General features: G+C 42.9%; 1 protein-coding gene across 5 annotated transcripts in view; it reads right to left on the reverse strand.

The window, feature by feature from the left end:
- Nucleotides 1-5,123: 5,123 nt before the first annotated feature.
- LOC121548771 (SAM and SH3 domain-containing protein 1) overlaps nucleotides 5,124-27,507 on the reverse strand; it is a 312,171-nt gene continuing 289,787 nt past the window's right edge. For all 5 annotated transcript variants that reach the window (XM_041860321.2, XM_041860320.2, XM_041860323.2 and 2 more), the window contains 5 exons: nucleotides 25,680-25,830; nucleotides 25,398-25,526; nucleotides 11,879-12,984; nucleotides 9,759-9,890; nucleotides 5,124-6,001 (listed from right to left, as the gene is read on the reverse strand). In XM_041860321.2, coding sequence (XP_041716255.2) covers nucleotides 5,741-6,001; nucleotides 9,759-9,890; nucleotides 11,879-12,984; nucleotides 25,398-25,526; nucleotides 25,680-25,830 — 1,779 coding nt within the window. In that variant the 3' untranslated portion in view covers nucleotides 5,124-5,740. The remainder of the gene's footprint in view (nucleotides 6,002-9,758; nucleotides 9,891-11,878; nucleotides 12,985-25,397; nucleotides 25,527-25,679; nucleotides 25,831-27,507) is intronic.

Here is a 27,507-nt window from a genome sequence, read left to right on the forward strand (position 1 = left end):
TATATTCTACATAGTTGGCACAAACAGGCAACACTGACAGGTGTATTATGAAGTTGAATGTAAGGCAGCCTATGATAGAATGCAATACCTATGGTATAGGTACAAGTATAGGCTACATTATGTAAGTGAGGAAAGTGGATGCTATGTTGGCTACAATACAGCCTCAGTCACTTTCCATTGGGATGGTGATAGAAAGGACTACCTCAGCCATGCTCAGAGTCAGGATGGTGATTGAAAGGACTACCTCAGCCATGCTCAGAGTCAGGATGGTGATAGAAAGGACTACCTCAGCCATGCTCAGAGTCAGGATGGTGATTGAAAGGACTACCTCAGCCATGCTCAGAGTCAGGATGGTGATAGAAAGGACTACCTCAGCCATGCTCAGAGTCAGGATGGTCATTGAAAGGACTACCTCAGCCATGCTCAGAGTCAGGATGGTCATTTGCTATGGTAAATAAGGAGTAAGTCACTTATTAGGCCTACATGTGAATTACCTAAGGGGATGCAAGCCCACTTTGTCAAAACAACTAGTGAGTGGACCTCCAACCTTCACCTGTCCAAGTGTAGGTGTGTGTGTGTGTGTGTGTTTGTGTGTGTGTTTGTGTAAACTTTCCCTTTCCAGTGTCTCTCTACTCCCTCTACCCCTCAGGCCTGCAGTAAGGAGACAGGAGGAATGTAAAGCCACAAAAACCTGTTGTAAATCTCTCCCGGATCTCCGCTCATACAGGAGTAATAAAGGCCTAGTTCACAAATTTTGTGGAAACTTTTTTTGTTGTAATTTTTTATTTAAAAAAATATCCCTCAGCACCCCTAGCACCCTCAGCACCCCTACTTCCCGTGGCTATGGAAACGGGGGGGTTAAATGTGTTCTGGAACCTGTTTGCTTGGGACAGGCACAGTGTCATTCCAAGCCAGGCACAACTACATACAACAGAATGCATTATATTTCAAACCCCTGGTTGGGAGCTAAATGGGCAAACCTGCTGGATAGGGGATGAATTAATTATGCCAGGCAGACACTGATGGCAGGTGCGCACACGCACTCCCACTCCCCAAACACACACACAAACACACACACACACACACACACCCAAACACACACACATGCTACCCCGCCCCCCACCCCACACACTTCTGGAGAGGGCATGAACTCATTGCGCCAGGCAGACATCCATGCCAGGCAGCCTCGGGTCAAAAGTAAATAAGATTGTTCTTCCCTCTCCAAACCGCAGAGAAATGAAATCAGCCTCTGCTCTTATTCAGCAGACTGATCCCGTATTGGGATCCAGAGAGTTTTAATCAAATACAGTCTGGTAATGTAATGCCTGTTACTGTATACTGAGACTTGTTATCCGCACATAAAATGAAGTTTAATATAAGAAATTCAGCTATCACAGGATAACATGTGGTGCAGGTTTTAGGTGTTAGCCTCAGTAGTCAAACAGTCCAATAACTCTCACGCCCACACCTCGCATCAGACAGAAGTGGTGAGTTTGTGCGTCGTGTGTGTGCAAACACAAAGGATGGCGATAGCGTTTTTATTATATTTCAGAATGACAAATAGTTAGATGTAATTTTTTGTTTCAAAACACAATAATATCTTTATAGACCATCATTAGCTAGTTGAAACCAAATTAAATCATTTGTACACTTATATTTGACAATAAACACAGTAGCTTTTCACTGGCTAAAGCAATTTGTAGGAAGGTATTGCTATTTGTATAGTACAGCTAATAATTACAGTTGATATGAAAAGCCCCAAAATAAGTTATTTAAATACCAATTGCATATACAGAATGTGCAACTTTTGTTAACCATTTCATATATGTAATTACGTTTTCTGTAAGACTGCAAAAGTAAATTGGAAGTTAAGTCATTGGAACAGGTTAATTCATGAATGATTATTAATTACATTTGTACATTGACTTGGCATTGGGAACTCTACTAAGATAATTCAATACCAGTATAACCCATTCAATCAAACCCTTTACATTACCTGAAAACAAATGTCTGCTTACAGACTTAAAGAACATTTTGCCAATTTTGCTTAAACATTTTTTAATTTACTTTCTAAAGTGCATTTTATAGTGACAGTATTTTTTACATCTTAACTTTTTTTTGTTTCTTTAAAAACTCCCCCTACAAGTGTCTCCCTAGCTAACCTAGGTCATCACTATCATTGAAGAGAAAAGGCATCAAACTTCTATCGAGTGTCCACTGCAAAAGCACTCCTGTGTTACACCACTCTGTCAAACTTTTATTTTGAAACCCGAGACAAGGGATAAGACTTGAATATTGTTTGCAATATGAAGTACTTCACATAAATAGAATGATATTACATAGGTGGATCCTCTCACACCGATCTTGGACTAGGAATCCACTGCTAGGGACTCACAGGTCTGGTCTGCTGGTCAGTGAATGGAGATTCAGTACATCCCTACAGAGGTGAGGTGACTGTCTCCCATTCTCATCTGTCCTCCCTGACTGTGTCTCTCTCTTCTTCTTCTTCTTCTTCTTCTTCTTCTTCTTCTTCTTCTTCTTCTTCTTCTTCTTCTTCTTCTTCTTCTTCTTCTTCTTCTTCTTCTTCTTCTTCTTCCAAGAGAGGCTCAGACAGACATGATAAACCAGCTGTTAGCTGGGTCTCTGTGGAACAGCTGCAGCCCTCCTCTTTGCCCCTCCTTCTGAGTGGATCATCTACATCATGTCTCTGTGGTCTGCAGTACTGAGCTGGGCTATAGCTGGCTGTTGAACATGGGACACTGTGTTTAAATCAGACTTCATGTGGATCAACATCTGTGCTTAACAAGAAAAGCAAGGACACCAACTACAGAGCTATGTGGCTGCTAGCGTGTGTGTGTGCATGTGTGTGTGTCTTCTACTAACAATCACTGTCATTACAAGCACATTCAAAACATATTGGCCCGGTGAGGCTTTGAGGAATCAAGCCTTAGTCAAAGGGAATGTAGATGGGGGTTGAAATGCCTACTGTATTTATAATGCTGAGTACATGAATAGATATTCATCTAACTGTTTTTTTTTTTACATAATGGTAAGGCAACTTAAAATGAGCTTGGATAGATATATGGAGACGATATTGTCTGCAAAGAAAAGCTGATCTCCCATGGAAGATTATTAGAGTGCTACTGTGTAGATAGTCTTGTTGTAAGGACCTACATATTGGAGGATTACATGCAACCATGATATGTTTTGAAATCTACAAGATAATCTGAAATACTGTATAAAAACATGTCGGCATCTGTCTGACTGTTTATACTTACAATGACTGACATTCAGACTTTGTCATTCCACAAAGCAGACAAACAATACTTATTGAACACACTTTAAAAACACCTTGAAATTAAAATATATGGTACATTATATTACAAAAACCCTATAGCATGATAGAAAATAAGGATTTTAAATCTCAATATAACAGCATTGTTTGCCTATTTCATGTTTTGTGTTATTTTTTAGTTGATTAACTGCAATAAACCACATTCTCCAATCTGCTGTAGCATTTAGCAATGGGATTAACAACAAAGGTGAAATCTGCACATTGAAAGAAATTGCTTTGGCCAAGCTACAGTGGGGAAAAAAAGTATTTAGTCAGCCACCAATTGTGCAAGTTCTCCCACTTAAAAAGATGAGAGAGGCCTGTAATTTTCATCATAGGTACACGTCAACTATGACAGACAAAATTAGAATTTTCTTTCCAGAAAATCACATTGTAGGATTTTTAATGAATTTATTTGCAAATTATGGTGGAAAATAAGTATTTGGTCAATAACAAAAGTTTCTCAATACTTTGTTATATACCCTTTGTTGGCAATGACACAGGTCAAACGTTTTCTGTAAGTCTTCACAAGGTTTTCACACACTGTTGCTGGTATTTTGGCCCATTCATCCATGCAGATCTCCTCTAGAGCAGTGATGTTTTGGGGCTGTCGCTGGGCAACACAGACTTTCAACTCCCTCCAATGATTTTCTATGGGGTTGAGATCTGGAGACTGGCTAGGCCACTCCAGGACCTTGAAATGCTTCTTACGAAGCCACTCCTTCGTTGCCCGGGCGGTGTGTTTGGGATCATTGTCATGCTGAAAGACCCAGCCACGTTTCATCTTCAATGCCCTTGCTGATGGAAGGAGGTTTTCACTCAAAATCTCACGATACATGGCACCATTCATTCTTTCCTTTACACGGATCAGTCGTCCTGGTCCCTTTGCAGAAAAACAGCCCCAAAGCATGATGTTTCCACCCCCATGCTTCACAGTAGGTATGGTGTTCGTTGGATGCAACTCAGCATTCTTTGTCCTCCAAACACGACGAGTTGAGTTTTTACCAAAAAGTTATATTTTGGTTTCATCTGACCATATGACATTCTCCCAATCCTCTTCTGGATCATCCAAATGCACTCTAGCAAACTTCAGACGGGCCTGGACATGTACTGGCTTAAGCAGGGGGACACGTCTTGCACTGCAGGATTTGAGTCCCTGGCGGCGTAGTGTGTTACTGATGGTAGGCTTTGTTACTTTGGTCCCAGCTCTCTGCAGGTCATTCACTAGGTCCCCCCGTGTGGTTCTGGGATTTTTGCTCACCGTTCTTGTGATAATTTTGACCCCACAGGGTGAGATCTTGCGTGGAGCCCCAGATCGAGGGAGATTATCAGTGGTCTTGTATGTCTTCCATTTCCTGATAATTGCTCCCACAGTTGATTTATTCAAACCAAGCTGCTTACCTATTGCAGATTCAGTCTTCCCAGCCTGGTGCAGGTCTACAATTTTGTTTCTGGTGTCCTTTGACAGCTCTTTGGTCTTGGCCATAGTGGAGTTTGGAGTGTGACTGTTTGAGGTTGTGGACAGGTGTCTTTTATACTGATAACAAGTTCAAACAGGTGCCATTAATACAGGTAACGAGTGGAGGACAGAGGAGCCTCTTAAAGAAGAAGTTACAGGTCTGTGAGAGCCAGAAATCTTGCTTGTTTGTAGGTGACCAAATACTTATTTTCCACCATAATTTGCAAATAAATTCATTAAAAATCCTACAATGTGATTTTCTGGAATTTCTTTCCTCAATTTGTCTGTCATAGTTGACGTGTACCTATGATGAAAATTACAGGCCTCTCTCATCTTTTTAAGTGGGAGAACTTGCACAATTGGTGGCTGAATAAATACTTTTTTTCCCCACTGTACATCCTCTTACTACTCTCCCAGTGCTTTTGTCTTGCACAAGAGATAAAAATCAAGCACTTCTGAAACACAGAGAAAAACATCAATAAACAGTCTTTAAAAGGAGAGTAAAAAAAATAGTCTAAAAAAAGTGTGCTAATTTCCTCAAAGGCAGTTCTTCTCAGTCTTGTATTTTAAGACTGGGGGGATGTTTCAGAAGGAAACAGTCAGTTTTAAAGGCATCTGATAACTGTTCTCGGCAGTCGGAACAATCTCACCGTAAACATCTGAAAGAGAGGAATAGAAAGCGAGAGAGACAGATTGATAAAGACGGGGGAATAAGAACAGGTTTGCTGCTCATAAGTCTCAAGTGTTAGCTGGGCTGCAACTACAAGCCACCCGCAATCCGCAGTCCAGTCAAAAGTCTCAATAGGTGCTGGAAGCTGTGCTGTGGTCACTTTCACAGTTATTCAGTTCTGCATTTATTTGCAACTGTGCTTTAGTTTCAACTGTGTCATCTGTGCCGTAGCCGTTCAACTGTCCCAGTTACACCTGCATGGGCTCCACTGTCAAGGTTATGACTGTCCGTCTCTGTGTGCGCTGACCAATCGGGCCTCGCTCACAAGTCTACGAACGTGCCTCTCGTCCCGCACCCCCGCTTCCCACACGCCGCTCTCCGTGAGAGAGGACACACGTCCCAATGTGTCATATCCTGCAGCTGCCATCGGTGAGGCGTACATGGGTAGGCCGATGGACACCAGCCAATCAGAGACGGTGCTCACGTGACCTGCGGAGAGAGGCTTCCTGCACATCTCTGTCAAACCTCCGAACGGGATCTGAGGAATACCGGGAAAAACATTTAGGAATTCTGTGTAATAATTGGAAGTAAAAAATAATTATACATATAACATAGCAATGACACCGTAGTAGCCCTTTCCTGCAGTCCAATGACCATCTCGCCCTCTACTGGCCTCATGGGTGGAATGCTATTAATATTTTTCATAATTTCATAATTGATAAATAAATAAAAAATAAACTCTAAAAATCTGGTGTTTCTATGTCAAACGGTTTTGTTATTTTTCAGTCTTCTGTGATGTACAGTGCATTCGGAAAGTATTCAGACCACTTGACATTTTCCACATTTTGTTAAGTTACAGCCTTATTCTAATATGGATTAAATAGTCCCCCCCCCCATCAATCTACACACAATACCCCATAATGACAAAGCAAAAACAGGCTTTTAGAATTTTTAGCAAATTTATATAAAAAAAGAAAAAACTGAAATATCACATTTACATAAGTATTCAGACCCTTTACTCAGTACTTTGTTGAAGCGCCTTTGGCAGCGATTACAGCATCGAGTCTTCTTGGGTATGACGCTACAAGCTTGGCAGACCTGTATTTGGGGAGTTTCTCCCATTCTTCTCTGCAGATCCTCTCAAGCTCTGTCAGGTTGGATGGGGAGCGTCGTTGCACAGCTATTTTCAGGTCTCTCCAGAGATGTTAGATCGGGTTCAAGTCCGGGCTCTGGCTGGGCCACTCAAGAACATTCAGAGACTTGTCCCAAAGCCACTCCTGCGTTGTCTTGGCTGTGTGCTTAGGGTCGTTGTCCTGTTGGAAGGTGAACTCCAAGCGGGCTGTCATGTGCCTTTTACTGAGGAGTGGCTTCTGTCTGGCCACTACCATAAAGGCCTGATTGGTGGAGTGCTGCACAGATGGTTGTCCTTCTGGAAGGTTCTCCCATCTCCACAGAGGAACTCTGGAGCTCTGTCAGAGTGACCATCGGGTTCTTGGTCACCTCACTGACCAAGGCCCTTCTCCCCCGATTGCTCAGTTTGGCCGGGCGGCCAGCTCTAGGAAGAGTCTTGGTGGTTCTAAACTTCTTCAATTTAAGAATGATGGATGCCACTGTGTTCTTGGGGACTTTCAATGCTGCAGAAATGTTTTGGTACCCTTCCCCAGAGCTGTGCCAGACAATTCCTTCGACCTCATGGCTTGGTTTTTGCTCTGACATACACTGTCAACTGTAGGACCTTATATAGACAGGTGTGTGCCTTTCCAAATCATGTCCAATCAATTGAATTTACCACAGGTGGACTTCAATCAAGTTGTAGAAACATCTCAAGGATGAAAAATGTATGCACTCACTAACTGTAAGTCGCTCTGGATAAGAGCGTCTGCTAAATGACTAAAATGTAAAATGTAAAATGATCAATGTAAACAGGATGCACCTGAGCTCAATTTCGAGTCTCATAGCAAAGGGTCTGAATACTTATGTAAATAAGGTATTTCTGTTTTTTATTTGTAATAAATTAGCAACATTTCTAAAAACCTGTTTTCGCTTTGTCATTATGGGGTATTGTGTGTATATTGATGAGGATTTATATTTATTTAATCCATTTTAGAATAAGGCAAAATGTGGAAAAGGGGAAGGGGTCTGAATACTTTTCGAATGCACTGTATACAAAGTGTAATATTGGGACGCAAACTCAAAATTGAATACATTTAAATCTCTATATCTAATAATGTTTACATACTGTTTTACTCATTTCATATGTATATACTGTATTCTACTGTATTCTAGTCACTACGACATTATTTATATACTGTATGTCTTAATTCCATTATTTTACTTTTAGATTTGTGTGTATTTTTGTGAATTGTTAGATACTACTGCACTGTTGGAGCATTTCGTTACACCAAAAAAAACATCTGGCTTTCGAAAGTATTCACCCCCCTTAGCATTTTTCCTATTTTGTTGCCTTACAACCTGGAATTAAAATGGATTTTGGGGGGGTGTTTGTATCATTTGATTTACACAACATGCCTACCACTTTGAAGATGCAAAATATTTTTTCTTGTTAAACAAACAAGAAATAAGACAAAAAAACAAAAAACTTGAGCGTGCATAACTATTCACCCCCCCAAAGTCAATACTTGGTAGAGCCACATTTTGCAGCAATTACAGCTGCAAGTCTCTTGGGGTATGTCTCTATAAGCTTGGCACATCTAGCCACTGGGATTTTTGCCCATTCCTCAAGGCAAAACTGCTCCAGCTCCTTCAAGTTGGATGGGTTCCGCTGGTGTAGAGCAATCCACAGATTCTCAATTGGATTGAGGTCTGGGCTTTGACTAGGCCATTCCAAAGATATTTACATGTTTCCCCTTAAACCACTCGAGTGTTGCTTTAGCAGTATGCTTAGGGTCATTGTCCTGCTAGAAGGTGAACCTCCGTCCCAGTCTCAAATCTCTGGAAGACTGAAACAGGTTTCCCTCAAGAATTTCCCTGTATTTAGCACCATCCATCGTTCCTTCAATTCTGACCAATTTCCCAGTCCCTGCCGATGAAAAACATCCCCACAGCATGATGCTGCCACCACCATGCTTCACTGTGGGGATGGTGTTCTCGGGGTGATGAGAGGTGTTGGGTTTGCGCCAGACATTGCTTTTTCCTTGATGGCCAAAAAGCTCAATTTTTGTCTCATATGACCAGAGTACCTTCTTCCATATGTTTGGGGAGTCTCCCACATGCCTTTTGGCAAACACCAAATGTGTTTGCTTATTTCTTTCTTTAAGCAATGGATTTTTTCTGGCCACTCTTCCGTAAAGCCCAGCTCTGTGGAGTGTATGGCTTAAAGTGGTCCAATGGACAGATACTCCAATCTCCGCTGTGGAGCTTTGCAGCTCCTTCAGGGTTATCTTTGGTCTCTTTGTTGCCTCTCTGATGAATGCCCTCCTTGCCTGGTCCGTGAGTTTTGGTGGGCGGCCCTCTCTTGGCAGGTTTGTTGTGGTGCCATATTCTTTCCATTTTTAAATAATGGATTTAATGGTGCTCCGTGGGATTTTCAAAGTTTCTGATATTTCTTTATAACCCAACCCTGATCTTTACTTCTCCACAACTTTGTCCCTGACCTGTTTGGAGAGCTCCTTGGTCTTCATGGTGCCGCTTGCTTGGTGGTGCCCCATGCTTAGTGGTGTTGCAGACTCTGGGGCCTTTCAGAACAGGTGTATATATACTGAGATCATGTGAAACTTAGATTGCACACAGGTGGACTTTATTTAACTAATTATGTGACTTCTGAAGGTAATTGGTTGCACCAGATCTTATTTAGGGGCTTCATAGCAAAGGGGGTGAATACATATGCACGCACCACTTTTCGGTTATTAAGTCTTTAGAATTTTTTGAAACAAGTTATTTTTTTCATTTCACTTCACCAATTTGCACTATTTTGTGTATGTCCATTACATGAAATCCAAATAAAAATCCATTTAAATTACAGGTTGTAATGCAACAAAATAGGAAAAACGCCAAGGGGGATGAATACTTTTGCAAGGCACTGTATGTGTATGCGACCAATAAAATGTAATTTGATTGGTACAGGTGTCTTCTTTTTTTTAAGACCATAACCATGTGTGTGAAGTGTAGACTTTTGTTTCAAAGTAGATTTGCTTAAGACTACCAAGAAACACTCTAATTTAGCTCACTGCAGTAAAATGATTTATTAAACGTATCATCATATGAACATAACAGGTGCAAACTTTACCCTGGTGACCATGTAAATGCTTATTGAATCTGTCCCATAAAGTACTCACAGCCATGCGGTGCTGCTTGCGGAGCTGCTTGACGCGGACCTGGTCCATGTTGGATGCCACATCCTTCACTGGCTGCTCCAGGTCTTCACTGTAGCGCTGCACCAGGGGCTGGGGGATACCACACCGACCATGCTGGAGGGAAAGAGAAATGGAGAGCGAGAGACTGTGGATGAGTGGGGAGAGTAGGAGAGGGACACAGACACACGCATACACACTCGAAACATGTTGGCATGAGAACTCATGCACATTAGGAGAAGTGGTTTCCATTGAGAGATACCCTCTCCCTGGGGGCACAACAACTCAATACTGATACTAAAACCCCAAGCCATGAAAACCCTAAGTAACCATGACCTGAAGTAAATCCGGAATAAATCTGGGTTGCTAGGCAGAGAAAACTTAAGCCCATATTTACAAAGGGCCAGGGGAATTCACTCCCCCACAGCCTACGCCCAGATTAGACAAGCCAATCAGAAACCATAGTGACTTCTCTCTCTCTCCATTTAAATACAAATGTCTTTCGGCCCCAGTCAACACCATAAAGTCATAGATCTAAACACAAAATGCAGACTGTACCGTGCACTTTTATTGACTACGGTCACAGTGTTTTTCAACCTAAGCCTCTACAAGAACTGCAGGTTTTAGAACAGCACAGACACTAGGGGCTGACGTAGGAGCTAGCTCTCTCACTTTATTTGCTCATTTAAACATTATGAGTCTGGAGAGGCCCAGTTTCTGTCTGTTCATGAGGGAATGAAGCAGACTAATAATGTGAAATAACGAGTCAAAACACTGGCCAACTGATGAGCCCATTGGCTGGGAGATAAGCTCATAGAGACAGAGACAAGCAAACGACGCGGGAGATCCCATAACATGTCATAGGTGGACTAGACTAGCCAATGGTTGCCATGCATGAAGAGAGAATAAAAGGGAATTCAGTGGGGGAAAATGTTTAAAACATGCACACTCTCTCTCATGCACTCTCTCTCTCTCTCTCTCTCTCTCTCTCTCTCTCTCTCTCAAAAGCTCCAGACACCTGGAGTCATGGCCAGTCTCCAGCCAGTCCAGGACAACCCAGCCAAACTGGACTGGAGGCCACTCAGGGTGAAGGAATAGAGAGATGGAGGGTGTATGTAGATGTATAGCCACAGCCAAGTGTCTGACCCTAACATAGCCCTACTCCCAACACTGCACTCCTAGTGACTGGACAGTGTCTCTGCACAGCAGCATTATTCCTCATTAATATAAACCCAGCAGTACAGTGCAGTGCTGTAGACTCTGTCTGTCTGTCTGCCTGCCTGCCTGCCTGCCTGCCTGCCTGCCAGCGTGCGTGCGTGCGTGTGTGTGTCCCACAGAAGATTTTCCCTTCATCGTCTAGCTCTCTCTCTCTCTCTCTCTCTGCTCTCTCTCTCTGCTCTTTCTCTCTCTCTCTTTCTGCTCTCTCTTTCTGCTCTCTCTCTGCTCTCTCTCTATTTCTGCTCTCTCTTTCTGTTCTCTCTTTCTGCTCTCTCTCTGCTCTCTCTCTATTTCTGCTCTCTCTTTCTGTTCTCTCTCTCTCTCTCTCTCTCTGCTCTCTCTCTCGCTCTCTCTGCTCTCTCTCCTCCCTCTTTCTTTTTTTTCTATTTTTCTTTCTATCTTTCTTTCTTTCTTTCTTTCTGCTGTATGGATACCAAAGCAACCCACTGCTATTGTTGACAGGAAGCGAGAGCCATATGACAGGATACAGGATCCAGTCTTGTTTTGTCTGAGTGCAGTAATCAAAACGCCAAATCAAAAGGCCTTGACGGCCAGGAGACAAAAACACAACCTTCTAATAATGTATTTATTGACCTGGAGTGTGTCCTTTACTGGATTCCTATGCTGACTTCTAATGTACTCTCTCACAGAGTGGGCCAGTCCTCATCACTTGTGGTCCAATCTGCACTGTCTATTAAAGTGTTTCTTTAATTTCTTTAGTTGTGAGATGATCTTAATGAAGCACACCCACATCTATGTGGGTATTGTATAACCCCTAGCTGTGACAAACTGGCCTGTGTGAGTGAGGATGTGCTGGTTGTGTGTGTGTGTTCTACACAGTAATAACAGGTACATTACCATAGATGCAGGCTGTGGTGGTAACTGACCTTGTCTGAGTAGGGTTCCTCTGTGAGGTCGATGCTCTCGGCTTCCAGTCTCTGCTCCAGCACGCTGTGGAGATCGACGGCCATTTTAGCATAGGACACCTTCCTGGCCACCGCCATCTTGCCACCACCGCCCTGGATCTGAGCCTGAGGGCAGGCCGACTCGGGCAGGTCAGACAGCCAGGGAGGGGGCACGGCTGGGGGGGTGCCTGGTTCGTCTGGCTCTGGACTGCCGGTGGTGGTGGTGGAGGCAGGGGAGGCTGGAGAGGGGCTGGCTGGAGAGGGGGAGGCAGGGGTACTGGAGGCCTTACTGGGGAGGGCTGGAGCACTGGGGCTGCTGATGACAGGGCTGGGGGGATGAGAGTGGGTGGAGGTATATGAATGAGTGGGGGAGGAGAGGACAAGAGAGCGGTGGCGCATTCCATTGGCCAGGCGCTCCTTGGATTTCTTGACTGGAACGGGAGGGGGCACTGGGGGCTTTTTGGGGTGAGTCCGGATGCTCCTCTCCCCCAGCTGGGATTCAGGAGGGCTGGGGAGCAGGCTGGGGAGGGTCACCTGGGGCTGGGGAAGCGGGGCGGTGGGACAGGGGGGTCTGAGGGGCAGCTGGGAGGGCACAGGGGAGTGGTCAGAACGCCCTTTAGGGCTCACAGCACTCTCTCCATTCTGAGCCGGTGATGAACCCCCATTTCCATGACTTTGGAGGCCCTTCACCGTGCTGCTGTTGCCCGACTTGGAGACACCTTTAGCGGGCTTGAGCTCTAGGCTGTAGTCCTTCTTCTGTTCGAAGGCCTGCTCCCAGTGGAGGTCCCCCAGGGAGTGGGATCTCTTCCAGGCCTGGGGGCCGGTGGCCTCCGGTGGCCCGTCCAGGTCCTCACAGCTGCGGCTGGCCGGCATGGGGGTCCGGGTCCGGCGGTGGCCCTTCCTCAGCCCCAGCAGGCTGAAGCCCCTCAGGGTGGGCTTGAGGAAGAAGTGCTTTGTGAACTTCGCTGCGTGCTCTAGCTTGCTCTGCTGCAGGGCCTCAGTGGACTGGGTCATGGGCAGGGTGGGGTAGTCTGGGGACTGGAGGCCCGCAGAGGAGCGGTTGGAGCGAGATGTCTTCCTGCTCTTGCCTGAAACACAGTAAAACATATCCCTCTTCATTCTAGAGCTGGGAACGGTTGCATAAACATATCCCCAGACTTTGACTTAAAACAGATTTAGGATAGGGACATAACAAAACTGAGAACTGATATTGAGGTGTACTTACTGCATGTATTGGATGTAATGGGTTTCATGTCACTATGGGTTCTGTGCCGTTTGTACTGCAATTTGATTATAACTATCAGCTGTGAATGTGAACTTCCTCTAAGAGGACATGTGAATCTGAAACAACCCCGTTCACACACAGAGCTTTACAGCAGTGACACTGAAGTGTTCCTTTCTCTGTGGTTCAGCCTCTAACCCACTATGGCCTTTGATCAGATTGTTCATAATGATTAAGAGTACAGTTGGACACATGGTCATGGGTTACCTGTCAGTAGAAAGCATGAAAACATGCATGTTACAGTATAAATCCATGTCATATTGCATATTCTACTTACACCACATGTTTATGTGGGTATGACATAGATAAGACAAAACTAGACTGTGTAACGGTGAACTAGCCAGAGTAATAACAACAACAATAACATTTTATTTTTTGTGATTATAGCCATATCAGTGCAATACTGCCAAGTGGGGAAGAGGTGGAGGACTAGAGCTGGGTGATTTGGACAAAAATCCATATCACGATTAAATTGACTGAAATAATATGATAACGATATATAGAATGATACGTTTATAACAATGTGCACCACAGTATTTATTTATATTACCATTAAAACCCTAAGACTTTCAGTCTTTGCGCTAAGCTAGTTAGCATTGGCTGGCGAAACTACCTCTTACTTCCTTCATACTGGACGCAGAGACATAAAAATGGTATCCACGAGTTCATCTGACTCTGGGGAAGTAGATCAAGTGCTTCATTGCCAAAACTCCTTAACTATCCCTTTAACAATCACCCATATTAGCAAACTTATTTCATTTCAAACTTCACATTTCATAACCCGGTAGGTTATTCATCGTTATGAACGATATCAGCAAAATGTCCATGATGGTCAGTGGTCAGTGTAGATCGTTTTCAGTCCCAGCTCTATGGAGGACTATACTTTCTTATTCCAATCCAGATGTGCTATTATTATAATACGATTTCAGACGCAGAACATCCATATAGTACAATAACAGGAGGTTAGAAGCCAATTTACCATCATGGTTTATTGGAGCAACATGAACATGTGTGTGTAAAAGAGCACTAGATGCCATATGTCAAGCCTCATACAATAATGAATAGTGAAATTACATCATACACAATTTTCATCATACACATCATACACAAATCTGTCATTTATCTCTTTTAATTTGGAGAACATTAAAAGATTGATGCAGATTGAAGTCAGTCTGATGTGCTTGTTATTGCCAATTTCACCCACAAAGATGTCTGAAATTTGGCCCAGCTATCCCCTATATCAGGCTAGCTTCCAATCATTTGTTTAATAAAGATATTTAAGACTTGCTATCAGGGTATAATAAATAAATATTGACCCCAAAGTCAGATGTCTGCTTTTCAAAAGAAATAAATGTTCAAACACTCCAATACACAATACTATTACTCAAAAACAGACACTGAGTAATGCTGATTCTTTTTTAGTTTTTTCTAGGGTGTGGATCAGCTTTAATATTGCAGATAGATTGTAACATCCATCAAGGTAATTGTCTGCATCACTTCCAATCCCCATATGTTTTTTTTTCTTTCTCTCGCATATATATATATATATATATATATATATATATATATATATATATATATATATATATATACACATACATACATACATATACACATATATATACAGTGGGGCAAAAAAGTATTTAGTCAGCCACCAATTGTGCAAGTTCTCCCACTTAAAAAGATGAGAGAGGCCTGTAATTTTCATCATAGGTACACGTCAACTATGACAGACAAATTGAGAAAAAAATCCAGAAAATCCCATTGTAGGATTTTTAATGAATTTATTTGCAAAATATGGTGGAAAATAAGTATTTGGTCACCTACAAACAAGCAAGATTTCTGGCTCTCACAGACCTGTAACTTCTTCTTTAAGAGGCTCCTCTGTCCTCCACTCGTTACCTATATTAATGGCACCTGTTTGAACTTGTTATCAGTATAAAAGACACCTGTCCACAACCTCAAACAGTCACACTCCAAACTTCACAATGGCCAAGACCAAAGAGCTGTCAAAGGACACCAAAAACAAAATTGTAGACCTGCACCAGGCTGGGAAGACTGAATCTGCAACAGGTAAGCAGCTTGGTTTGAAGAAATCAACTGTGGGAGCAATTATTAGGAAATGGAAGACATACAAGACCACTGATAATCTCCCTCGATCTGGGGCTCCATGCAAGATCTCACCCCGTGGGGTCAAAATGATCACAAGAACGGTGAGCAAAAATCCCAGAACCACACGGGGGGACCTAGTGAATGACCTGCTGAGAGCTGGGACCAAAGTAACAAAGCCAACCATCAGTAACACACTACGCCGCCAGGGACTCAAATCCTGCAGTGCGAGACGTGTCCCCCTGCTTAAGCCAGTACATGTCCAGGCCCGTCTGAAGTGCATTTGGATGATCCAGAAGAGGATTGGGAGAATGTCATATGGTCAGATGAAACCAAAATATAACTTTTGGTAAAAACTCAACTCGTCATGTTTGGAGGACAAAGAATGCTGAGTTGCATCCAAAGAACACCATACCTACTGTGAAGCATGGGGTTGGAAACATCATGCTTTGGGGCTGTTTTTTCTGCAAAGGGACCAGGACGACTGATCCGTGTAAAGGAAAGAATGAATGGGGCCATGTATCGTGAGATTTTGAGTGAAACCCTCCTTCCATCAGCAAGGGCATTGAAGATGAAACGTGGCTGGGTCTTTCAGCATGACAATGATCCCAAACACACCGCCCGGGCAACGAAGGAGTGGCTTCGTAAGAAGCATTTCAAGGTCCTGGAGTGGCCTAGCCAGTCTCCAGATCTCAACCCCATAGAAAATCTTTGGAGGGAGTTGAAAGTCTGTGTTGCCCAGCGACAGCCCCAAAACATCACTGCTCTAGAGGAGATCTGCATGGAGGAATGGGCCAAAATACCAGCAACAGTGTGTGAAAACCTTGTGAAGACTTACAGAAAACGTTTGACCTGTGTCATTGCCAACAAAGGGTATATAACAAAGTATTGAGAAACTTTTGTTATTGACCAAATACTTATTTTCCCCCATCATATGCCAATAAATTCATTAAAAATCCTACAATGTGATTTTCTGGAATTTTTTTCTAATTTTGTCTGTCATAGTTGACGTGTACCTATGATGAAAATTACAGGCCTCTCTCATCTTTTTTAAGTGGGAGAACTTGCACAATTGGTGGCTGACTAAATACTTTTTTCCCCACTGTATATATATATATATATATATATATATATATATATATATATATATATATATATATATATACATATCCATTAAAAATATATATATTTCCCTTTTATTACTTTCCAACCCCACCATCCCTTCCCTAATTGGAGTAAACTAGTGAACAACAATGCTTAGGCCTCTACTTCATGCTTATACATACTATATACATTTTATGGACACAGTCAATAATTATATTTTGTTTGTTTTTACTCCTGAACATCCTCCGATCATTTTCATGATGTCCATCTGGTATGCTTCTATATGCCATATCTTTCTAACTGTGCTCTTTCACAAAAGCTCACAATATATAACCTATATACTTATTATGGACACAGCATGTCTTACACTAGTTATCGTGTTGTTATTAGTTGTTGTTATTAGTCCCATCCTTCAGCTCCATTCAACACCTCCCATCTATCTCTTAACACCATCCATATTGGATTTCTATTTGCCATATATTTTTCAACTGTACTGTGATGTTTTACAAAAGTTCTGAACCTTTCTATTCTCATTGTTTCTACAATTTGTGAATTGAAAATAAACATTTTTTCTAAAAGTATTATTATATTATTGATCGATTGACTATGACTTTTCAGATCACTCAGTAGTGCTATCTGCAGGGTCAGCTCCATGCAAATATTGCAATCCTTCATCCATTCCCGGACCTGTGTCCAGAAACAAGCTACAAATGGACAGTACCAAAACAAATGATCTAATGATTCTGTCTCTTCACAGCCAAATCTGTAGAGCTGGGAAGATTGTATCCCCCATACAAATAACATTCTATTGGTAGTAAGAATTTTATATAATAATTTAAATTGAAAAATTCTAAGTTTTGAATCCGGCGTCGTTTTGCGTATCAGTTCATAAACACTATGCCATGGAATCGGTACGTCAAAAATCTCTTCCCAACTATTTTGCAATCTATATGGGACGGCTGTCAATCTTTTGGTCCTTAAATGAAACTGGTAAACTTTTTATTTATCACAATTTTCTTTAACCAATTATGTTCTTTAATGCAAGGCCGACAGACAGGTTCCTTACTTTTTCCTCCTTCGACTTTCCTCTTCCATTTTTGTGGTAATGCTGCAATTATTTGGTTGTAATTTTGGGTAGAGCAGACATTTCCATATGTTTTTGTTGCTGCATGTGCGACATAACTCCACCATTCCTACCGATAATATCATTTATGAAGATTATACCTTTTTTTATCAATTAGTATATTTGGGTTTAACCACAATATTTGTTGCATTATTTCTTCTGTCATTTCTGGAGGATTAAATTGAAATTGCAACCAACATTCTATGGCTTGTTTTAGAAATAGTGATATCTGGGAGATGATTTCCTTTTCAAATACCTGAAAGTGAGGGGTTGTAAAAAGTCCCTTCTTGAACATTGGGTGAGACAATCTCACCAGTTTGCTAGAGAACCAGTTCGGATTTAAGTATAATTTTTGTATGACTGAAGCTTTTAGTGATAGGTCTAATGCTTTAATATTTAATAATTTCTGTCCTCAGAATTCATATTCATTATAAAAATAGGCCCGTTTAATTTTGTCTGGCTTGCCGTTCCAAATAAAATGGAATATTTTTTTCTCATATAATTTAAAAAACTGTTTGCTAGGCGTAGGCAAGACCATAAGCAAATGGGTAAACTGGGATAATACTAAAGAGTTAATCAGGGTGATTTTTCCACAAATTGACAGGTATTTACCTTTCCATGGTAGCAAGATCTTATCTATTTTTGCTAACTTTCTATTAAAATGTATTGGAGTGAGATCATTTATTTCATTTGGGATATGTATTCCGAGTATATCCACATCACCATCAGACCATTTTATTGGTAAACTACAAGGTAATGTAAAAATTGTATTTTTTAGTGATCCAATACGTAATATAGTACATTTGTCATAATTTGGTTGTAATCCAGAGAGGTTAGAGAATGTATCTAGATCCTCTATGAGGCTGTTGAGGGATTCAAGTTGTGGATTTAAAAGAAAACATGAATCATCAGCATACAATGACACCTTTGTTTTTAAGCCCTGGATTTCTAATCCCTTGATATTATTGTTGGATTTGATTTTAATAGCTAACATCTCGATGGCAATAATAAATAGATATGCCGATAGTGGACAACCTTGTTTCACTCCTCTTGACAGTTTAAAACTTTCTGAGAAATAGCCATTATTTACTATTTTACACCTAGGGTTACTATACATGATTTTAATCCAATTGATAAGAGATTGTCCAAAATTGAAATGCTCCAGGCATTTATATATAAACCCCAGTCGTACTTTATCAAATGCCTTTTCGAAGTCTGCTATGAATAGTAGGCCTGGTTTCCCAGATTTTTCATAGTGTTCTATTGTTTCCAGTACTTGCCTTATATTATCTCCAATGTATCGCCAATGTAAAAAACCTGTCTGATTAGAATGAATAATGTCCGACAATACCTTTTTAATTCTATGCGCTATACATTTTGCTAGAATTCTTGCATCACAACACTGAAGTGTAAGGGGCCACCAATTTTTTTAATGGACTGGATCTTTATATTTTCCACTTGTATCCTGTTTCAGTAATAATGAAATCAGACCTTCTTCTTGAGTGTCTGATAATCTACCATTTACATAGGAGTGGTTAAAACATGCTAATAACGGTCCTCTGAGTATATCAAAAAAGGTATGCCATCCAACCCTGGAGTTTTCCCAGACATAAAGTATTTAATTGCATCCAGAAGTTCCTCCTCTGTAATTTCACCTTCACATGAGTCTTTCTGTATTGCTGTTAATTTTACATTATCAATAGAAAAAAAATCTCTACAATTTGCTTCAGTTAGAGGAGATGGAGGCGACTGAAACGAAAACATATGCTTAAAGTACTTTGTTTCCTCCTTCAAAATAGCATTTGGTGAATCATGGGTGACTCCGTCATTTGTAACCAGTTTCAATACATTATTTTTGGTAGCATTCCTATGTTGAAGATTCAAAAAGAATTTGGTGCATTTTCCCCCATATTCCATCCAGTTTGCTTTATTTTTAATAATATATTACACTTGATCTTTCTTGAATAAGTTTCTCCATTTCTTTTTGTTTTTCCTCTAATATTATTCTGAGCCTCTATGTTACAGTTTTTATTGCCATCTATCTGTTCTGTTAGATCTTCTATTTCCTTTGTTAGCGTGGACTCTTTTGACCTAAATTGCTTTTGTTTTCGAGATGAGTACTGAATTGCATGGCCTCTAAAGGCACATTTAAAGGTGTCCCATACAATAAGGGGATTTGCTGTACCTATGTTATGTCGGAAAAAATCAGTTATACATTCCTCTGTCCTAGTTAAAAACAAGTTATTATCCAATAGGCTTTGATTACATGTCCAATATCCTCGCCCACGTGGAAATTCAGTAAGAGTAATGTATATGCCAATTATATGATGGTCCGACCGCATTCTGTCCCCTATCAACACTTTTTAAACTTTTGGTGCCAATGAGAATGACGTAAGAAAGAAGTCAAGACGACTAGCTTGATTGAGTCTCCGCCATGTATATCTCACTAGATCAGGATATTTAAGCCTCCATATATCTACTAGTTCTAATGTATCCATGACATTCACGATTTCCTTAAGAGCATGATGCAGTAATGCTGATTCTTTGTGATAGTGGTACATTTGTAGTTTTCTCTCTGTAGCTCATTGTAATGTCCAGAGAAACAAGTATGGCAATGCAAAGTGGATCACATTTATGTAACAGTTATGCTCTGAAGACCATGGCTATATATATATATATATATATATATATATATATATATATATATATATATATATATATTGTGATGTCACGAGAGCTGTGTCCTGGAGGGGACGTTACATCCCCCTGAGGTGGCTGCAAACCCAGACAGCTATGGCTCCATCTGCTGGTATGGTCGGGAACTCCACCCCTCTATGGCCAATCTTCCCACGCAGCTGAAACAAATGAGGAGCTGATGAGCTGAAGGTTTGGGAAGGGGAAGAGACACACTGAGGGAGTGTGTGGGGGGGTGAAGAGACACAGTCTCCAACCTGGGCTCTCGGGAGGACAAGAGTGCTGCACGTCCACTTCCATGAGGAATATAAGGATTTGGAGATACTTACCTTTGGGAAATACTCACCTTTGGATATATGCACCTGGGGGAAATACGTGAGAGACATTGGGAAGGACTTTTTGCTGGGTTGGCCACTAGCTGCAACGTGGACTACAGTAAGGCTGGGGAAAAGTTATCTGAGCGAGTGAGAATTATGATTTTGGATGTGGAAGAGACATCCCTGAACTGTTAACCCTTAAAGAGCCACAAGAGAACAGAATTTTGTTATATTTTCGTTAATTTCCCAAGACCTATAATAAAATCCTTGTTTTGTTTGAACCTTGTCTCCTTGCACTACTTGAGCAATCCCGCTGAAAGCTGTGTAGCCTCTCGTGACGTCACAGATGGTGGAGAATACGGGCACGCTCAAGCGTTAATAGTGCATGTCAGAGGAGGATACCGACGGTTTGATCACCCAGTTTTCCAAGTTGGCCGTAGGCTCCCGCCGACTGAAATGGAGGACATATTGAAAAGCCCTTGTTGCTGGCCAGCAAGCCCAGATGCAAGCAAACGTGGCTCTCTTGGAGGAGCAAAAGAAAGCCAACCTTCTGAAGGCAGAGGAATTGCAGTTGCAGAGACAGAGGGTGGTCCAAAATACCCGCCCAATAAAGGCAAGTGACTTTATATCTAAGATGGGAGCTACCGATGACATTGAGGCATACCTGCATGCATTTGAGGCCACGGCCACTAGGGAAGCCTGGCCCAAGCAACAGTGGGTTGGTCTGTTAGCCCCCTTTCTAACCGGGAATCGCTGAATGCTGTCCGGGACCTGGGCCCTGACCAGGTTACTGACTATGATGCCCTGAAGTCTGAGATCCTCAGCAGATATGGACTCACAAAGTTTGGTATGGCCCAGCGCTTTCACAGTTGGACCTTCCAACCAGACCAACCTCCTCGGGCGCAGATGCATGAACTTGTCCGAATCGCAAGGAAATGGCTGGATCCGCAGAGGAATACAGCAGCGGCGGTGGTGGAGGCCGTTGTGGTGGATCGTTACCTCACGCGCCCCTGCCTTATGAGGCAAAACGGTTCATCAGTCAACAGGCCTTGACCACGGCTGATCTGACCGTGGAAGCTGTGGAAAAGTACCAGGCCACAGCGGAGATGCTGAATGCTTCCCGAAAAAGACCCCAGGAGGGCGGCCCCCACCACAAATGGGAAGAACCCGTCCAAAGGACCCCCAAGGTCTCGAACCCAGCCACGTCAGGACTTATCCCGGCTCCAGGGGGAGCCAGAAACCCGGGCGGGTCAAGAAGAGTACACCAGGAGGGGGAAACTTCGACAGTGTTACCGGTGTGGGGAGATGGGACATATCTCCTGGCAGTGTGGGAAACCAGCCGATGAACCTATGCCCACTGCGGAGTCCTCCAGCTCAGCACCCACACACCGTTTTGCCTCGCTCTTGGGAGTCGTAGATGGCGGCCCAGATCGACCCCCCCACCTGCCCGGTAACTGTGAATCACCATGATGTGGAGGCCTTACTGGATTCTGGTAGCCGGGCCACCCTGGTGCGTAAGGATTTGGTGGGCCCAACGTGTCTGACCCCGGGGAAAGTCCTCCCAGTTTCCTGTGTCCATGGGGACACCAGAGAATACCCCATTACTGAACTTACAATGACCAGCACACAGGGAACCATACACACGACGGCGGGGGTGGTTGATTCCCTCCCCGTCCCTGTCCTAATTGGACGAGACTGCCCAGCCTTTTACCCACTCTGGAGAGAGTCTCAGGAGAGGATAACCCGAGTACCTCGGAAACGGAGAGGCAAGACTCATCCTGGGAAGGCTCCGGTGCAATCCTCCGAATTACTCACTCCCGCCCGGGCTCTGATAGGGATGGCAGGTGCCCAGACCGACACAGAGACGGAGCTACAGAATCTGGACAAAGAACTGTCTGGTCTGAAGGGGACCGCTGAGAGGTATCGTTTGTTAAAGCAACAGTTAGACATGAAGACAGAAGAGTTAGATATCCTCCAGGCTAAACTCCAACAGAGCTCCTTCCATAAGCAACAGGAGGAGCTGGAGAGGCTGCGCAGGACCATCGAGGAGTGTGAGGAGACCCTGCGCAGTAGTAAGGAGGTCCAGAAGAAGGCAGAGGAGAAGTACAAGGTGTTGGAGAACAAGATGAAGAATGCGGAGGCAGAGAGAGAGAAGGAACTGAAAGCTGCTCAACAGAAGCTAAACTCTGCTAAAACCAAGGCTGATGCGTTCAGTAAGAAACTCAAGGAGAGACAACAGGAGGCTGAGTCCCTGGTCCTAGAGGTGGAGGAGTTGAAGAGAGAGCAGGCTGGCAAGCACCACGGCAATGCGGACGCCCTCTCCCGGCGTGATGCCTTCTTCGCTGCCTTTACCCGACGAGGGACGTCGGTCCCGAGGAGGGGGATGTGTGATGTCACGAGAGGCTGTGTCCTGGAGGGACGTTACATCCCCCTGAGGTGGCTGCAAACCCAGACAGCTATGGCTCCATCTGCTGGTATGGTCGGGAACTCCACCCCTCTATGGCCAATCTTCCCACGCAGCTGAAACAAATGAGGAGCTGATGAGCTGAAGGTTTGGGAAGGGAAGAGACACACTGAGGGAGTGTGTGGGGGGTGAAGAGACACAGTCTCCAACCTGGGCTCTCGGGAGGACAAGAGTGCTGCACGTCCACTTCCATGAGGAATATAAGGATTTGGAGATACTTACCTTTGGGAAATACTCACCTTTGGATATATGCACCTGGGGAAATACGTGAGAGACATTGGGAAGGACTTTTTGCTGGGTTGGCCACTAGCTGCAACGTGGACTACAGTAAGGCTGGGGAAAAGTTATCTGAGCGAGTGAGAATTATGATTTTGGATGTGGAAGAGACATCCCTGAACTGTTAACCCTTAAAGAGCCACAAGAGAACAGAATTTTGTTATATTTTCGTTAATTTCCCAAGACCTATAATAAAATCCTTGTTTTGTTTGAACCTTGTCTCCTTGCACTACTTGAGCAATCCCGCTGAAAGCTGTGTAGCCTCTCGTGACGTCACAATATATATATATATATATATATATGCAGTACCAGTCAAAAGTTTGGACACACCTACTCATTCAAGGGGTTTTTCTTTCTTTTTTTTTTTACTATTTTCTACATTGTAGAATAATAGTGAAGAGATCACAATATATAAAATATATTTTGATTTGTTTAACACTTTTTTGGTTACCATATGATTCCATATGTGTTATTTCATAGTTTTGATGTCTTCACTATTATTCTACAATGTAGAAAATAGTAAAAATAAAGAAAAACCGTTGAATGAGTAGGTGTGTCCAAACTTTTGACTGGTAGTGTATATATATTGCAGGAACGTTTTCCTGGATTGAAGGAAAGTTTTCCTGCAACAGGGTGATCAAATTAAGATTCTACATCTGTATGGAGGCAGAATAATGCAGATTGGTTTACCATAGCGACTGAGTAAAGGCACAGTGAAAGAAGAGTTTATTAATTAAAACAAAACAGAATTAAAATGCAGAATGTACACTGAATGTTATGCAGCTAATGACGAGTGTTAACGACTGAGATGGAGAAAACAGAGACACAAAGAAAGAAGGAGACATGAAATGAAGCAAGCAGGACGGAGTAACTTCAATCACAGAAGTGGTTTATTCCACAACTCAAATCTCTACTGTGGCAGATTGCACATCTTTCAGAACTGTTATAACTCACACATAGGACAGAAGAGAGAGAAAACATAGACAGAGAAGTCAATGATTCAAGCAAAGGTTTATGAGTTATGATTGAACACAACTCAACTCAACTGTAGGCGGAAAGCAAAACACAGTCTTTTAAGGAGGAGTTTGAGTAGTCTCAACTATACACTAAACGTTCTCACAAATATAGATCTCAAATACACGTCCATAATTAGAAAAGCTGCTTTTTTTATATATCCACTATCATTTAAAAATATTTTAATCCAAGATTTTTTGGGGGTTGTTTAGGCACGTACGATCATTGTGTAACATGGTCACTATTACAAATAAACACACAAGAAGTTACAGAAATGTTTTCAAGTGACTTGAAATGGCAGGGAGAACAGAGATTGAGCCGGCATTAGGCTAATGGAACCATAGCTTTCCACTCCAGCACCACCTACAGAGCCATACTACAGTAAATTATTGGGCAGTGACTTCATTCTTTACACGATCTCCGCTTTTACAATAACACCTTTCAAAAGAAACACTCCCTCATCTTGTCATAATTGGTCTGGTCTCCCAGCAACCACTCAACCTCCTGGGGCGGAGGAGGAGGAGTAGGGGTTCTCTGTCCATTGTGAGATGGGAGGAACATGGGCACTGGGCTTGAGTTGAGCAGAGTAGTTGTGTGCATTTGAGATGTGGGGTGTTGTTCCCTTTGTACATAGGGCCCCACTAGCCATCTAGGCCTGGGGGTTAGGGCCTTGTCCCTTAGGATAGGGCTTCTGCAGTGAAGACAGAGACAGCCTGGAGATGGAGAGAGCAGTGGAAAGAGAGAGTGGAGTGACAATGAGAAAAAGAAAGGGGGAAAAAAGAGCGGGGGGGATGCATCTCTCCCCTCACTACGACACTACGCAGATAGGTGGGGCAGGGGTGAGTGGGGGTGTGAAGTGGGTGGAGCTAGGAGACAGACATGGCGGATAAAGAGTGGAGGTTTGATTGGCAGGCCTTGGTCCAATGGAGAGCGATGACGGATGGGTCAGGTTAGAATGCAGAAGCATAGCATGGCAGAGGAGGAGGAAGAGGAAGGGGAGGCCCAGAGTGGAAGAGTAATCATAGGAGCCACAGTCACTGTAGCGCTAGGCTAGGCCCAGGCTAGGCTAACACCAGGCTAATCCCATTAGCGGGAAGCTACGCTAGGCTAGTCATTACCATTCTCCAGGTTCTCATTGCTCTCGTAGCAGCCAGAGTCACGTGGTGAGTCACCCACCAGGATGTGGCCCTCTGATAGCAGCTTCTCCTGAGAGCCTGACAGGCCACTCCGCTCCGGGTCGCTGCTGCCTACAGACACACACAACACACAGAAACCATATAGTCAGATATACAGAAACTTACACAATGATGTAGTGTAGTAATCATAGAGACAATGTAGTCAAACAGACAGAGCGAAAGGTTTGTGCATGCGCACATGAGTTCACGTGTGTATGTACTCACTGTCATACTCCTGCAGTAGCTCCACAGCGGTGAGCAGCACAGCTCTGTGTTGAGGGTCTCTGATGTTGAGCTCATCTAGATCCTCCCCCTCCAGCAGCTTGAAGGTGTCCAGGTCCTCATAGCCGTTAAACAGGAAGGTAGGCATGTGCTCCTGGAGGAGAGGAGAAGAGAAAGAAGAAGAGAAGGGAGGAGACGAGAAGAGAGGAGAAGAGGAGAAGAGAGGAGAGGAGAGGAGATGAGAGGAGTAAGGAGAGAAGAGGCTCTGGTTATCTCATGTTCTGATTCCAGATCGTTTTCTGATTCCCATGCGTGACTAACTATTATTAGCTAAACAGCTAAACTGGCCTAGGACCAGTTTTCAAAGATAAGGGCAAAATGTTTATCTTGCAAAAACACATGCAATGAGGTAAACGAAATTGACCAATGTGGCCACAGAAAAGGAGGAAAGAGTTGGGAAGGGTGGGAAAGAGAGGGATGAAGTAGAGGAGATTCTCTACCACACCTTTCACCACAGCCAACAAGGAGGATACACACACAATTTAACAAGAGCACAAAACTAGTCATTACACCCTGTGGTGCTATCGCTTAGTGGGAGGACACCAGAAATCACCATCTAAAAATATCACAATACACCCTCTGTGTGTTTTGGAACAGGTTCAGTCTAAAGTTTTGTCCAACCCACACATCTAAAGGGTACAATACACACAGACTGCATGTCACCACTGTAACCACGAAGACTTCCGTCCTTAGCTAAAAGTGACTTTCAGCTCTATTTCTGCTAAGATAAAGACGAATGAGACAAAACCAAAGACCACTACTCTACACAACCTTCTCATATGAAAGATCTTGGTCTTTCATGTAACATCCTAGCATATTTGAAGATAAAAGCATGTTTGCTCCAAGATACCTCTACAATCAAGTTGAAATGGAAGATTTCAAAAGATAAAACAGATAAAAATATAGAGAAGATGGCAGATTCGAAGCGCACTCCACTTTGTAGTTGTGTTTTTAGGAACGCCCTGACCACAATGAGCTCTGTTTTATGTACGATTAGTCGGCAAGGTTATTACGGAGTCTTACTCTTGCTACTTTTGTTACTCAGCTTTTTTTTTGTCACTTTAAGGAGTACATATTCTTGACTCAATCACCAGTAAACCTGCATTAGTAAATGTATCTGAACTCTCTAATTCTAACCAAATCTGGACAAAAAAAGAAACTTGGCCCTAGTTCTCATTTAAAATAAACAAAAAAGAAATCTAAATAAATACTTGTCAAAAACACTCATTTATCCAGAGCGCGACATGAAACAGAAACAGAACAAAGGTGGAACACAGTCTCAGCATAATGTCTTTACATGGTCACCAGTTGTTAATGGTGGGTTTAGTCTGCTCTCCCACTCCCACGTATGTGACGACAGAGATGACAGAGTGTACCTTGATGCACATGTACTGTATATAGTAGGATAGCAGTAGACTCATGGGAGGTCTTCAAGCCTGTAATATAGTCTCTGCTCTGCCCTGGCATTGAGCATGTACCGTTATGTTACTTATGTCCTTGAGTAGAGGAGAGCCATGGACATAGCCTGGTCTGTAATCTGTCATGTCAGAGCTTCATCAAGCTGGGCTCATTTAGAAACAGTCCCTGGGGAGGCTGAGCTGGCTAGGCTGGGTGGTTGACAGAAGAGGCTGGGTGTTTTCTAGATGGCTGGGATATGAATATGACTGTAGGAGGGAAGTTGCAGGACTACTATTCACCTTGTACAGAACACCTTAGCATTGGTGTGTGAGGTTTGTATGGAGTTGTGTGTATGTGTGTGCAACGGAGAGTG

This window comes from Coregonus clupeaformis, chromosome 33 (assembly GCF_020615455.1).
Source record: "Coregonus clupeaformis isolate EN_2021a chromosome 33, ASM2061545v1, whole genome shotgun sequence".
NCBI classification, from domain to species: Eukaryota; Metazoa; Chordata; class Actinopteri; order Salmoniformes; family Salmonidae; genus Coregonus; species Coregonus clupeaformis.